The sequence below is a fragment of the Bos grunniens genome, chromosome 22 (genome assembly GCF_055505025.1).
Source record: "Bos grunniens cultivar Pamir isolate PY7600 chromosome 22, Bosgru_T2T1.0, whole genome shotgun sequence".
NCBI lineage: Eukaryota > Metazoa > Chordata > Mammalia > Artiodactyla > Bovidae > Bos > Bos grunniens.
In genome coordinates, this window is record NC_141186.1 from 10,878,511 (window position 1) to 10,891,785 (window position 13,275).

A 13,275-nucleotide genomic window follows, 5' to 3' on the forward strand; every position below is an offset into this window, starting at 1 on the left:
ATAAACCAAAAGCAATATTGTCACAAATTGAATAAAAAAAAAAACGGTCCACATCAAAACAAACAAACTGAAAGTGCGGACTGTGATGGATCCATGTGTGGCCCGCCAGTGCCGCACACGGTGGGGTCTGACTGCCGCTCACTGTTTAGCCTCCGCCTGGTTTCTTCAGAGTGGAGTCTCGCCCCCGAAGCCAGTCCACCTAGGCTTGGATTCCAGCACCACCCCTATCCCTGGGACTATGGCAAGGCCCTGAGTGCTCCTCGCCTCAGTTTGCCTATTTGTCAAATGGGGACACAATCCAGCCTACCTCCTGGGGCTTCTGGTAAGAATGAAATGACATGATGAGATTCGTTCTCAGGAGTACTGTCATTACGGTAGGTAATTACCACTGTGTTTAACAGTTTCATCCTATAAATAGACTGCTCACTTGTTAAAAAAAAGACTCGACAGCAGAGCTCTAAGCATTCTAAGGCAGCCATGTAAAGCATTCTTCCCTGTAATGAAGGTGTAACTGTCAATAAATCCTGTTGAGAAGCAAAAAACTTTCATTGTGGTTGGCAATCCCCCTTTCCCTTGTCGTGTGACTGTACCAAGAAAAAGCCAAGATGTAAGGGGATGAAAACATTGGATGTCTACTCATAACATTTAGAGCTCACTTAATTTCTAGAGAAAAATCAGATGTGAATCGTTTTTATTGTAAGTACAGTGGAAACATTTTGTGTTTGAATTCTTTAAGTAAGCCCTTAAAGAGTCTCATTTTAATAACATTTATGGTCTGATTATGAAGGTGGCACATTTTCTGGCAATTGGAAATTCAGAAGAGCTCAAGGAGGAAAATTAAAACCCTACCTAATTCCAGTGGTGAGGCTGTTAACATTCTGGCATGTCTTCAGTACATTAGATGTGTTTAAAATTTAATTTGGGATTATGTGCCTTTTTATGTAGCCTCTATCTTTCATTTACTAACGTAGCCTATCATTAAATGTTCTTTTACAACATGACTTTAAAAATAACTGTGTGGTATTCTACCATATGGGTGCTTTATAACTGATTCAAATCCGTTACACATTATGGAATATTTACGGTTATTTCTGGTTTTTCACTGTGGTGAACGTCTATGAGGCTAAGTATATCAGTGATCTAGTATATTTCTCCTGTAAGCCGGATGTGACAGCTCCCACCATTGGGGGTCACTCTTTTAAGTATTTCCTAGTGACCCTTTGCTGTTTTAATTTTTCATTCTTTTGCCTACTAGTGATGGTGATCCTGGATATCCACTCACTGTCCATGTATTTAGCAACTACTTGTATCCCTTTGTGAATTTTCTGACTGTGGCCTTACACATTTTGATCAAGTTGATCCTTTCTTGCAGTGAAAAGGTTTTTATAAAAGAGGGGTACCAGAAATTCCCTAGTGGTCCAGTGGCTAAACCCCTGTGCTTTCACGGCCGTGGGCCTGGGTTCGATCCGTGGTTGAGGAACTAAGATCCCACAAGCTACGTGGTGCAGCCAAAAGGAAAAAAAAAAGGGGGGGAGGGATATTAACCCTTTGTCAGTTGTTACAGACATTTCCTATTTCTAGCTGTCCAAAAATGGCCACTTTAAAATTATTTATTTGACGCCTGGCTGGCAATATTTGAAGGAGAAACATATGTTTTCATTCTCTAATCAATTGTATAAACTTTTTCTCATGGTCTCCTCTGTCATCTCTGTATAAATGTGAGTCATAGAATCTAGAGATTATTTAATGCAAAGTCTAGGTGGAATTTTTAATTTTGACTTGTTTAGCAATAACATGCCTCATTCTGGAATAGCTCTGCGTGGTGAATGCAGGAATGCAGTTCAAAAGTCCAGTTAACTCATGGGCTTAAAATAAGCCACCGGGACTTCCCCTTCCCTGTTGGCCCAGTGGCTAAGACTCGGTGCTCCCAATGCAGCAGGCCCGGTTTTGATCCCTGGTTGGAGATACTAGATCCCACACGACAGAACCAAGACCTAGCACAGACAAATAAATATTTTAAAAGGAAAATAAGCCACCACTTCTGTCTGCTTGGCTTGGCTTCCCTGCCTCCCAAACCCCTTGCCAAGGTTTGAAATGATATAAACAACAGGGATTATTCTTTGTACAATGATTGTGCTGGTCAAGAAGGCTTTCGATAGACTGTACTGCCCCCACAGGTGCAGGACCTATGCAGCCACCTGAAGTGTCCTCATTTTTAAGACTTTCCCCACTGCCTTACCTCTCCTTCTGCTATCTTGAGAGGAGAAAATTCTATGGGACATCTATTCTGATCCCCACTTTTCTTTTGGCAATAGCGTGTGGCATGCAGAATCGTAGTTCCCTGAACAGGGATCAAACCCATGCCTCCTGCAGTGGAAGCAGTCTTAACCACCGGACCGCCAAGGAAGTCCCTGACCCCCACCTTTTCCCTGCCTGCTTGGCAGCTGCTTCTCGAGGCTCTGCGAGGCCTCTCCTGTCCACTACCTTGGTGTAGCAAACACTTCCTGAAGCCCCATCAGGTGGGCAGGGCTCCAGGCCACACCAGAGAGAATCGGTAACAAGCAGCCTCTCTGGGTCTGGCATTCTAATTCATTACACAGCAAATATTTAAGTACCCATTCTGTGCTAGGGCTACCAAATGAATGAAATAGGAGTCATGAAAGAGGTAAGGGCTTCCCAGGGGATGCAGACAGGTAAGTGGACAATAGCAATCTCAGGGACAAATACTTCGAGGCTTTTAGGACCTTTGGAGACAGTGGAAGGACTCTAAACTCCTTGAGTGAGTAGGCGATGCAGTACAGGGTCAAGGGCAGAAACTTGGAACTGGGGTCAGAACTGGGGACACCCATTAGCCCATCCTTAAGCAAGTGACTTGAATTTCTTGAGCCTGAGTTTCCTCATCTGAACAGTGAAAATGGTGCCTCCTTCTGAGATGCTGCAATGGGTAAATGAGAGAGAAATGCTTGTGGCGGTTGTGGGAAGAGCTGCCACTTATCTAGTGCACACCACCTGCCAGCTTCATGTCATCTTTTTAAAAAGTTTTTGTTTATTCTTTATTTTGGCTGCCTTTGGTCTTCGTTGCTGCACTGGTCTTCACTGCTGCGCATGCGGGGTAGGGGTGGGGGCGCTGCTCTAGTTGCGGTGCACGGGTTCCGCATCGAAAGGGCTTTTTTCGTTGCACAGCACGTGGGCTCTAGGTACTTGGGCTTCAGTAGTTGTGGTGCATAGGCTTAGTTGCCCCACAGCTTGTGGAATCTTCCTGGCCCAGGGATCGAACCCACGTCCCCTGCATTGGCAGGCGGATTCTTAACCACTGGACCACCAGGGAGGTCCTTCAGATCCTCTTGGGCATGGAAGCTGCCTCCTTCCTTACAGCCTACCTGGTCATTAACACAGAATAAATGGAATCGTTCTGGCCGCTGCTCCAGAGGTCAGAAAAGAACTGAGAAAGAAACCGTCTGCGATCAGACACTCAGTCTGGTCCCTGGGTGGGGAGGGGTGTGGGCAGGGTGTGCCTTCAGCTGGTGGGAGGGGCCAGGATGAACAACCTGCCCCTTCAGACTCCGAGCGATGCAGATGGGGAGAGGACGGAAGCCCGTGCGCCAGCCTTCCCTCGTCTCCTCACAGGATGGACCCCACAGCTTACGCCGAGCTGCTGAAAGAATCTGGCAACCAGGGTTTTAAGAGTGGGAACTTCTCTTTGGCCATCAGAAAGTACGATGAAGCCATCCAGATTCTCCTGCAGTTGTACCAGTGGGGGTAAGTGTTTGGATTTTCTCCCTGCCTCACTCTCTTGCTTTTGTTTTTTTCTCACTTTTTATCACACCAGCTAGTTTCAGTTTCTTTTCTCCTCCCACTTTCTGTTTATCTTCTCTGCAGAGTCAGTCTCAGTGAAGCTAGAGGAATTCAGGAAACAGAAACTGAAACCCAGGGGGCTGTTGATCAACCTTGCAAAACTTTCCCTTTTGTCTGGTTCCAGCAGAGTTCCTGGAATGACCGACTCTGTCTCCAAGCCTCTGCACTTGCCATTCATTCCATCTTGTTTATCTGTGCTGTTAACCCACTGGCCTGGCCACAGGGCAAGCCACCAGGAACTAAGGCTCACCTCTTCCCCTGCCCCTTCCGCTTCTAGCAGACCTGTTCCCAAACATTTCAGGATCACAGCCTGCTTACAAATTATGGAGGATCCCAGAGAGCTTTTGTTGGTGTAGTTATCAATAAAGGCTGTATTAGAACTCAAAACTGAGAAACATTTAAAATATGTATTTATTCGTTATTTTAAAATATCAGTAATAAACCCGTGACATGCTGACACAAGCAGTGTTTTTATGAGGAATTACTTTTCAAAACCAAAAATGTAGTGAGAAGAGTTTCACATTTTACATATTTGCAAGTCTCTTTAATGTCTGTCTCAGTGGAAGACATCTGGCTTCTCACATCTGTTTCTGCATTGAGTCTGTTGTGACATCACACTCCAGGTAGCCTTTGGAAAATTCCCCATCCACATGTGAGAGAAGGATTGTGAAAAAGGCACCTAAGTCTCGGTATTATTGTATTAGTTTCCTGTTGCTGCTGTAAGAAATGACCACCAACTTTGTGGATGAAAACAATACACATTTATGATCTTGTGTTTCTGGAGGTCAGGGGTCCAAAATGAGTCTTGTGAGGCTAAAAAGCAAGGTGTTGGCAGGGCTGGTTCCTTGGGGAAAGTGAAAGTGAAGTCGCTCAGTTGTGTCCGACTCTTTGCGACCCCATGGACTGTAGCCTACCAGGCTACATCCATGGGATTTTCCAGCAAGAATACTCAAGTGGGTTGCCATTTCCTTCTCCAGGAGACCTTCCCGACCCAGGGATTGAACCCCAGTCTCCTGCATTGTAGGCAGACACTTTACCATCTGAGCCACCAGGAAAGCCCGGTTCCTTGGGGAGGAGCCTCTATTTCCTTGTCTCTTTCACCCTTGAGTGGCTGCCTGTATCCTTGGCTTGTGGTCCCTTCCTGCATCCTCCTCAAAGCACATCATTCCAGTTGCTGCTTCTGTCATCACATCTCCTCCTCCTCTGCCTGTGGCCGATTCTCTCAGTTTCCCACTTACAAGGACACTTTTGATCGTATCCTCTTCCAGATCCTAATCTCAAGATCCTAAATTAATCCCATCTCCCAAGTTCCTTTTGCCATAAAAGAAAACATTATTTGGAACCCATTATTCAGCTAACTGCAATTGTGAAGATAGTTTGACCTTGGGGACTACCTGAAGTGGTCTTGGGGGTCCCCAGAGGTTACCACATCATTCTTTGGGCACAGCTGTAATAGAGGAAGCAGAGGTTGACATTTGTAGGGAGTATACAGCGTAAACTTGTACCTAGAAGTGGCACTGAGTTGAGTTCCTGACACATGGCTCCCACCTCCTCCCTCCTATTTCCTGTGTCTACGCTGGGTTGGAATTGACTGTAACTGACCTGGGCTTGTAGTTCTGTCATTCTGCCCCCTCTTAGTTCAGATCAGAGCTGGTAGAGTGCCTCATTCATCGGGGGAAATTTGACTTCCCCTTCTGTCTTGCAAAGAAAAAGGTAGTGTCAGATTGTGGTGGTAGACTGACCACATGGTGAGTACTCACATCTCAACGCCACCACATAGCAGATGCATGACAGCTAAAGGGACACCTGCCTGCACCCTCGTGTCCTGCCTTTCATGGGACCTTCCTGATACAGATCCTGGAGCCTATCACCTGTCACCTGCCTTCCTGCTGCTGCCAGCTGATACAGGGCTTGTGGTCCACGAGCAGGTGTCCTGGGGAGAAGGGGACGGATGGAAGCAGGATCGGGTAGGGATGGTGTCTCCACTGGAGTCAGCTCTGGACCCTGAGTTGTACTGCAGAACTGTCTCTTTAAGACAAGGAGTCTGACCTTTCTGATACCTGATACCTGTTGCTTCTTCACTCACTAGCTGGTAGGCTGTCTGGCCCCTAGGAATTGTCCAAGAGAGTGGGGTGATTAGTCAGCTCAGGCTGCAATAACTAACTGCCATTGACTGGGTGGAGTAAACAACAGGAATTTGTTCCTCACAGTTCTGGAGACTGGGAAGTCCAAGGTCCGGGTGGCGGCCAGTTCAGTTCCTGGTAAGTGCTCCCTTCCTGGTTTGCAGATGGCCACATTCTCACTGTGTCCTCCTATGGTGGAGAGAACAGGAACACTCTGATGTCTCTGCTTATAAAGGCACTAATTCTATCATGAGGGCCCCGATCTCCTGGCTTCATTTAAACCTAATCACCTTCCTGAAGGCCCCTGCTCCAAATACCATCACTCTAGGGGTTGGGGATTCAACAAATGTATTTGGTGGGAACACAATCCATAACAGGGGTATAACTTCCTGGAGAGAAGGCAGCTCCCATAAGGCTGAGGATAAATGGGGCTCAAGGAGATCCTAGCTGCAGCCCGCACTCATTCCTGCTAGGATTGGCTGCACTGGCCATGGTGTCTGGGCTGGACACTTGGTGTCTACTACACTGTGGTCACAGCTCCCTTGTCAGTTACCCTCTGACAGACTCAGCACCTCTTCTGAGCTTCTGGGCCCTCATACTTCACGGAGAAAAACTAGATACAGAAAGCCCTGCGGGTGGGGACATAGTAGAGGAGATTTTTACTTTGCTTTATTTTTTGGTGGGTATCTGTATTACCTACCTTTCCTGTTTGTATTATTTTTACACGAAAGTAGTTCAAAAAAAGGAAGTATAAGCCTTGCTTTTCCATTTTGTGTGTCTTGAATTAAACAGCACTTGGACTTCTGTTGACTTTTTATGGTATATTTTGTGTTTTGCTTCTTCCAACTTGGTTTCAGCAATAACCTTGCAGCAGTATGACCCCTAGACCCAGGCCAGTACTTTGACCCCCTGATGTGAAAAGCTGACTTATTGGGAAAGACCCTGATGTTGGAAAAGATTGAGGGCAAGAGGAGAAGGTGGCAGCAGGGATGAGATGGTTAGATAGCATCACTGCCTCAATGGGCATGAATCTGAGCAAACTCTGAGACATAGATAGTAAAGGACAAGGGAGTCTGTCATGCTGCAGTTCATGGGGTCAGAAAGAGTCAGACATGACTTAGCAACTGAACAACAAAGAACCAGGCAGGAGGGGCCCTGACCTGCTGTGCTTTTGAGGCCCGATTTTGCCTTTCTCCAGCTGTACCCTCCCTTTGGAGGGAGTCTGGGGCAGGGGCTTTACCCACTCAGAGCCTTGCTTCCTTCCACCAGGACCCCAGAATTCCTGTCCACGGTCCCTGCTCCTAGCATCTGCATGGGCCTCTTACCTGCAGGCAGTTTTCAGAGTGCCTTCCAAGGTTAGGGGTGAGGACTGAGCTTGGACATCACATCTCCTGCAATGCAGGATGAAGGCTGAGATGGAAAGAGAAGAGAGAGTGGTGAGGGGCACCGGCCTGGCTCACTGGCCCTGAAAGAGTGCCTGTAGTTCTAAATTTGAAGCTTGCCTTTCTGATTTAATTAAATTTACATGGCTGTATGTGGTCTGTGGCCACTGTATTGGACAGGGAAGATTGGCCACATGGTATGGGTGCCTCTTTTTGCACTCTGGCCCTGGGTGCCCTCCCATTTGGGTGGCCCTGCCTATGTTCTAGAACAGTGCTCACCAAGCATCTTTCACAGGCTCCGTGGGGACAGTGTGGTCATGTGTTTTGAGGAGCTCTGGCTCCATTCAGCATGCACGTGTATGTGCGGTGGCTCCCGCGGTGTCTGGACTTTGTGAAGGCTCAGTGAGAACTCCCAACCTCTCCACCCTGAGGACCAGTTGTCCTTTTTACAGCATCTTCACCAGTGGACTCTAAGGGGTAAAAGTCCTGTGGAGGTCAAGAGGAGGTGGACTCGAGGTGCTGAGAACATTTGTCATGAAAAGGTGGGAGGAGAGGATTTGGGAGTGAGGAAAGGCGCCTGGGACATTGCAGATGACCTCACCTTTGTAGGCTGTGAGGGTCAGATGTCATAGGTATAATTAGGACATTTCCTGCTGAAACCCCATCACCATGGCGAAAATAATCAGTATCAGAACTGTGGCCTTCAAGGACTGGGTTCTGTATTTGCAGGACAATACAACTATTTACCGACTACCGGTTGGTCCTTTCCCACAGGGTTCCCCCCAGGGACTTGGCTGTGCTGCTGTGCAACAAATCCAATGCATTTTACAGCCTTGGGAAATGGAACGAGGCCTACGTGGCTGCCAAGGAGTGTCTCCAGTGGGATCCGACCTACGTAAAGGTAGGCTGACTGGACGCCGAAGCTGCTGCCTCCTTCCCTTCCTTGTTGTTTGTTTTGTCTTTACTCTTCCATCTCCCATGTTTATTTTTGTTGTTGTTGGCTGCAAGGTCCATGGGGGACCTTGGTTCCCCGACAAGGGATCAAACCCACACTCCTTGCATTGAGAGCTGGGAGCCCTAAGGTGGATTGCCAGGGAAGTCCCTGTGTCTTTAGGAGTGCTTCTTATTCAGCTCTCTTTGCACTGTAGTCAGATGTGCACAGCATCTGGAGGCGAGTAGGAAGGATGGTGGCCAAGTGTTGAAAGACGTTTGCAGGGGAGAGTGGAGCCAGGCTTATTGGTGGATTCAGTCCAGAGGTGGTCTCGATGGAGCTCATTTTGTTTTGATGTATTTACACCAAAATTCATAGTCTCTGCATGTTCTTTGCTGTTTGCAAGTTTCAGTTTGTCTCCTTCCTGGTCATAAGAATTCCCCGTGAGAGGGGTTTTATGGCGATCCTTCTTGGAGTTTCTGCTTCTAATCAAAGAAGGGAGGCTCCGGGAAGGCTTCTTTCTGCGTCTGTTGAATCTCAGATGCCTTCATCTCAAAAGAATCCTTGTACCAAAGTGTCACATTTTGGGGTGATGTATTCTGATCCCCTTCACCTCCCTCCAAAATAAAAGGCGAAACTTAGACCTGAGAAAGGCAAAGAAATGGGAAATTCTGTACTAGCTTACTTGGCTGCTTGCTTCCTTTTTCTGATTATCATCTAAGGTTTTAGACTTGTTAAAATGCAAACAAATCAGTAAATAATGTGAGGTTTGGTGAAGTTGAATTTCACCAAAATTTAAGTTGAATTTCAGGTGCTTGCTTTTTTAAGTGTTTATTTATTTGACTGCCTTGGGTCTTCGTTGTGGCAATTGGGATCATCCTTGCGTCATACAGGATCTTTTGTTGCCGCACACGGACTTCCTAGCTGCAGAGCAAGGGCTTAGTTGCCCTGTGGCATGTGGGATCTTAGTTCCCTGACCAGGGATCGAACCTGCTTCCCCTGCACTGCAAGGCAGGTTCTTAACCAGTGGACCATCAGGGACGTCACAGGCACTTGCTTTTTTTTTTTTTAATGAACCCAGTTGATGAACACCTTGTATTATTTTAGACAGAAAATTGTTTTGGTAGCCCCTGATACTGATTCATTTCAGTGGTCAAAGTGGGGAAGGCAATATGGATCATTTTGTTCCTTCTCAAGAGCTTAACAGTTTGCACACAGGCAAAACTAGACCATTTCCCTCTATTAATCATTGCGATTTTCCTCTCCCTACAGAAACCAAAAGAAATTTTGGCCTCTGGTGTATACTGCTTGTAATATGAGCTGAGTGACCCTCAGTGCTTGCCATTTCCATGGGAAATCGTGTTTACTTCGATTGAAAGGAGCAGGGAACAGCTCCTGTGTTGACATGACAATCTCATTCTTTTCCAGAACACTGTTGTTGTAGGACTACATGGTTTAATTTCTGCCTTCTTGCTCAGGCTGTGTTTTAAGGCACAAATACATAAACCACATACACCATTGGAACCAGGCCCGCTCCTTTCTCTCTGGTTCTTATGTTGTGTGCTCAGCCAGTTAGTCATGTCTGACTGCAACACCATGGACCATAGCCCACCAGGCTCCTCTGTCCATGGGATTTCTCAGGCAAGAATGCTGGAGTGGGTTGCCATTTTCTCCTCCAGAGGATCTTCCCGACCCAGGGATCAAACCTGCGTCTCTTCTGTATCTCCTGCATTGGCAGGCGATTCTTCATCACTGAGTCACCTGGGAACAGAGGACACCATCTGGCTCCAATGTTAGATGCTGTATGTGTCATGGACTTGAAAGGGATTCTTTTCTTGCCAGTTACCACTTGATAGGAGCATTGTGACATAGAATCCAATGTGGAAAGTCTATATCCAGAGCTTGTTAGAAATCTGTGTTTACTTGGAAATCAGTGTTTACTTGTAGTCTGTTGCCTCTGATCCTCAATCTTGCCTTGACTTCAGCAGCAGTTTGGAAGAGATGGGCACGTTAACAATTCTGTTTTTTCTCGTTGCAGGGGTACTACCGAGCTGGTTATTCCTTGCTGGGGTTGTGCCAGCCTTATGAAGCCGCTCGCATGTTTTTTGAGGGTCTGCGGCTCGTGAGGAGCAGCCAGGACAAGACCCAGATTGCTGATTTCTTGGTGGCAGTCTTCACCACGATGGGCAGTAAGTCGGCCCTGGGGGAGGCCTGCCCTCTCTTTCTTTTAAAGGCCTTGTGATTGTCTTTGAATGGCTCCTTGGGGACTCAGGTTTCTGGGGATAATTACAGGGTGTTTTTCTTTGTGGCTTCTTCATGCAGTTTGAATGAAACTTTACAGTGGAAAACACATGGGAAGCTTTGATGGCCCAGGCCTTTGCGAAAACAACTTCATCTTTTTGCATAAATCACTTAAAGCTGTCCCAGTTTTCCAGTTTTGTTGCAGACCTAAGCTTTCTGTGTTGCTATCCATAGGGCTGTCCCTACTTATACTAATGTTTTACGTGATTTTTGCATGTATTTCTCCAGTATGTCAAGAAGTGTTCCTGTTTGCCATGAAAACAATTTGAAGGGACTGAGGGAGGGTCCTATGGAAGCTGACAGTCTGCTAGGAACACACCCGGGTGGGGGTGGGCATGTGGGGGGAGGTGGTGATTTGCATTGGTCATTAGGTTATTAGTCTGACGACCTGGCCTATGATACGGCTTTGTCCGTGTCCTTGAGTTACCAAAAACAGACAAGTATGAAACATAATATGAAAAATTCCCTGCCAGGGACAAAGGAGTTCTTTCCCTGTGTATCAGCACGGTCTAAAGTTCTACCAACGACCAGGCTGTTGTTTTCCAATACTGTTTTTGATCAAATTTAAGATTGCATTAATTTAAGATGTGCCACTATTTTAAAATTTTATTATTATGATTTTATCTTTTGGCCACACCACACAGCAGGTGGTATCTTAGTTCCCCGACCAGGGATTGAACCTGTGCCCCTTGCAGTGGAGGGGGCGGTTGTGGGGGTTCTTAATCCCTGGATTGCCAGGGACGTCCCTGTGCCACTAATTTATGTTCTGCTGTTGAGACAGCATCAAGAGCAACACACGTCCCGATTCTAGAGATGGTAGAATGTGAGCAATGGCATATGTTAGAATTGCTGGAAAATGGTCCTGGCTTTCAGAAACAGGTGAATTACTGCTGATGATACATCTGACTGACAAGGATCCAACCGTTCCTGATTTGATTGTGGAAAAGCAACTTCTGTGATCTGTGGAGGGGATCCTACAGACTTTTGGCAAGCTTGGCACAGAGAGGGGTTGAGAGCAGTGTCAGGTGGTAGGTGGGAAGTAGTTAGAGGTGGGCTTAGCCGTGTCTCCCAGCAGAGACGTCAGTGTCCAGACAGGTGCTAATGAATCACAGCTCTCCCATCTGCCTTTTGCTGACAGTGACTAAAGCCTGCTTCCCTTTCCTCTGAGCCTGTTGGTTTGTCCCATTCTCTACATGTCCTCATTATTCTCTATGTCTTTATTTAAAACTTAATTTAATTATTTGTTTATTGTGGTTGCGCTGAGTCTTCGATGCTGCATGCGGGCTTTTTCTCGTTTCGCCGAGTTGGGGCTGCTTTTTGTTGCGGGACTGGGCTTCTCACTGTGGTGGCTTCTCTTGTTGCGGAGCACAGGTTCTAGGTGTGCGGGCTTCAGTAGTTGAAGCACAGGGGCACAGTAATTACGGCATTCGGGCTTAGTTGCTCTGCAGCATTGGAATCTTCCCGGACCAAGAATCAAACCCATGTCCCCTGCATTGGCAGCCAGATTCCCATCCACTGTACCACCAGGGAAGTCCTCCCTTTGTGTCTTTTAAAGGCCACTGTTCTGGGGCTTCTGTGGCAGTCCACTAGTTAAGACTCTGCACTTCCAGCACAGGGGGTGCAGGCTGGATCCCTGGTTGGGGAACTAAGATCCTACATGCCATGTGGCATGGCCAGAAAATAAAAAAGTGTACAATCCAACGGTTAAGAAAAACTAACAGCACTGCTCTGTCAGAAGCCAGACCAGAGTTTGGGAATTCCAGACAACTGACTCTTCGGTGTGGCTGCCCCTCTAAGAAATCTGGATCCTCAGGGGGCAGTTAACAGGACTTCTTAAAACAGTGCAATCCTGACTTTTCTACCTGTTTGGAGGATGACTGTTTGCCCATGGCCCAGTTTCTGAATTTTGAAAAATATATTTATGAAAATTGTGTATCCTGTTTGTACACTGTATGTTTGTTTTGCTATTTGGCTACTCATTTGTGGAAATTGATAACCTTGGAAGAGGGACCCTGTTATACTGGCCCCTGACCTGTCCCACTTGGATACTGTCATCCACAAGTTTGCAGGGTCATGAGACGCAAAATGTTGATGGGCCTCTAGGCTGAAAGAATGCAAACTGACTAAAAGAACTGCTCAGTCTGGGTTCCGTCTTGGTTTTGTCATGAACTAGCTGCATGATAAGCCACAATGCTTGACCTCATTTATCACAGCTTCTCACTGTTGGATGAAAATAATATTTGTCACATTTTTCTTAAAGGAAGTGAGTTTAATAACTTCCCTTAAGTGCCCACTTCCTCCTCCATAAATGGAACTAATAGGCACTGCCTTATTGGTTGGTTTGAGGGATTAATACAGCATATATCACTGGGCTCAGCAAATAGAGAAGCTGTTATGTAATAGCTCACAATAAACTGCCTTAAGGGACTGACTTTCGCCTGAACTTAAAATGATTGCCACTTCAATTATACAGGACTTTATGCTTTGAAAAGGCCCTTCTTTGTTATTTTAATTTTTAAAATTTTTATGCCCTTCTTGGAGGTTACTTTCCATTTACAGTCATTACCAAATGACTGTATTCCCCATGTTGTACAAAACATCCTTGAGTCAGTCTTATACCCAGTTGTTCATGCCGCCCACTCCCATAATCCTCTATGGCCCCTCTTTTTTTTTTTTTGGCTGC

At 46.4% G+C, this 13,275-nt stretch overlaps 1 protein-coding gene across 4 annotated transcripts in view; it reads left to right on the top strand.

Annotated features, from left to right (window-relative positions):
- TRANK1 (tetratricopeptide repeat and ankyrin repeat containing 1) overlaps positions 1 to 13,275 on the top strand; it is a 97,203-nt gene that overhangs the window by 18,489 nt on the left and 65,439 nt on the right. For 2 of the 4 annotated variants that reach the window (XM_086365861.1, XM_086365860.1), the window contains exons 2-5: positions 3,628 to 3,759; positions 6,066 to 6,116; positions 8,135 to 8,261; positions 10,330 to 10,480. In XM_086365861.1, coding sequence (XP_086221987.1) covers positions 3,629 to 3,759; positions 6,066 to 6,116; positions 8,135 to 8,261; positions 10,330 to 10,480 — 460 coding nt within the window. In that variant the 5' untranslated portion in view covers position 3,628. The remainder of the gene's footprint in view (positions 1 to 3,627; positions 3,760 to 6,065; positions 6,117 to 8,134; positions 8,262 to 10,329; positions 10,481 to 13,275) is intronic. The other 2 variants (XM_086365863.1, XM_086365862.1) reach the window with 1 other exon arrangement.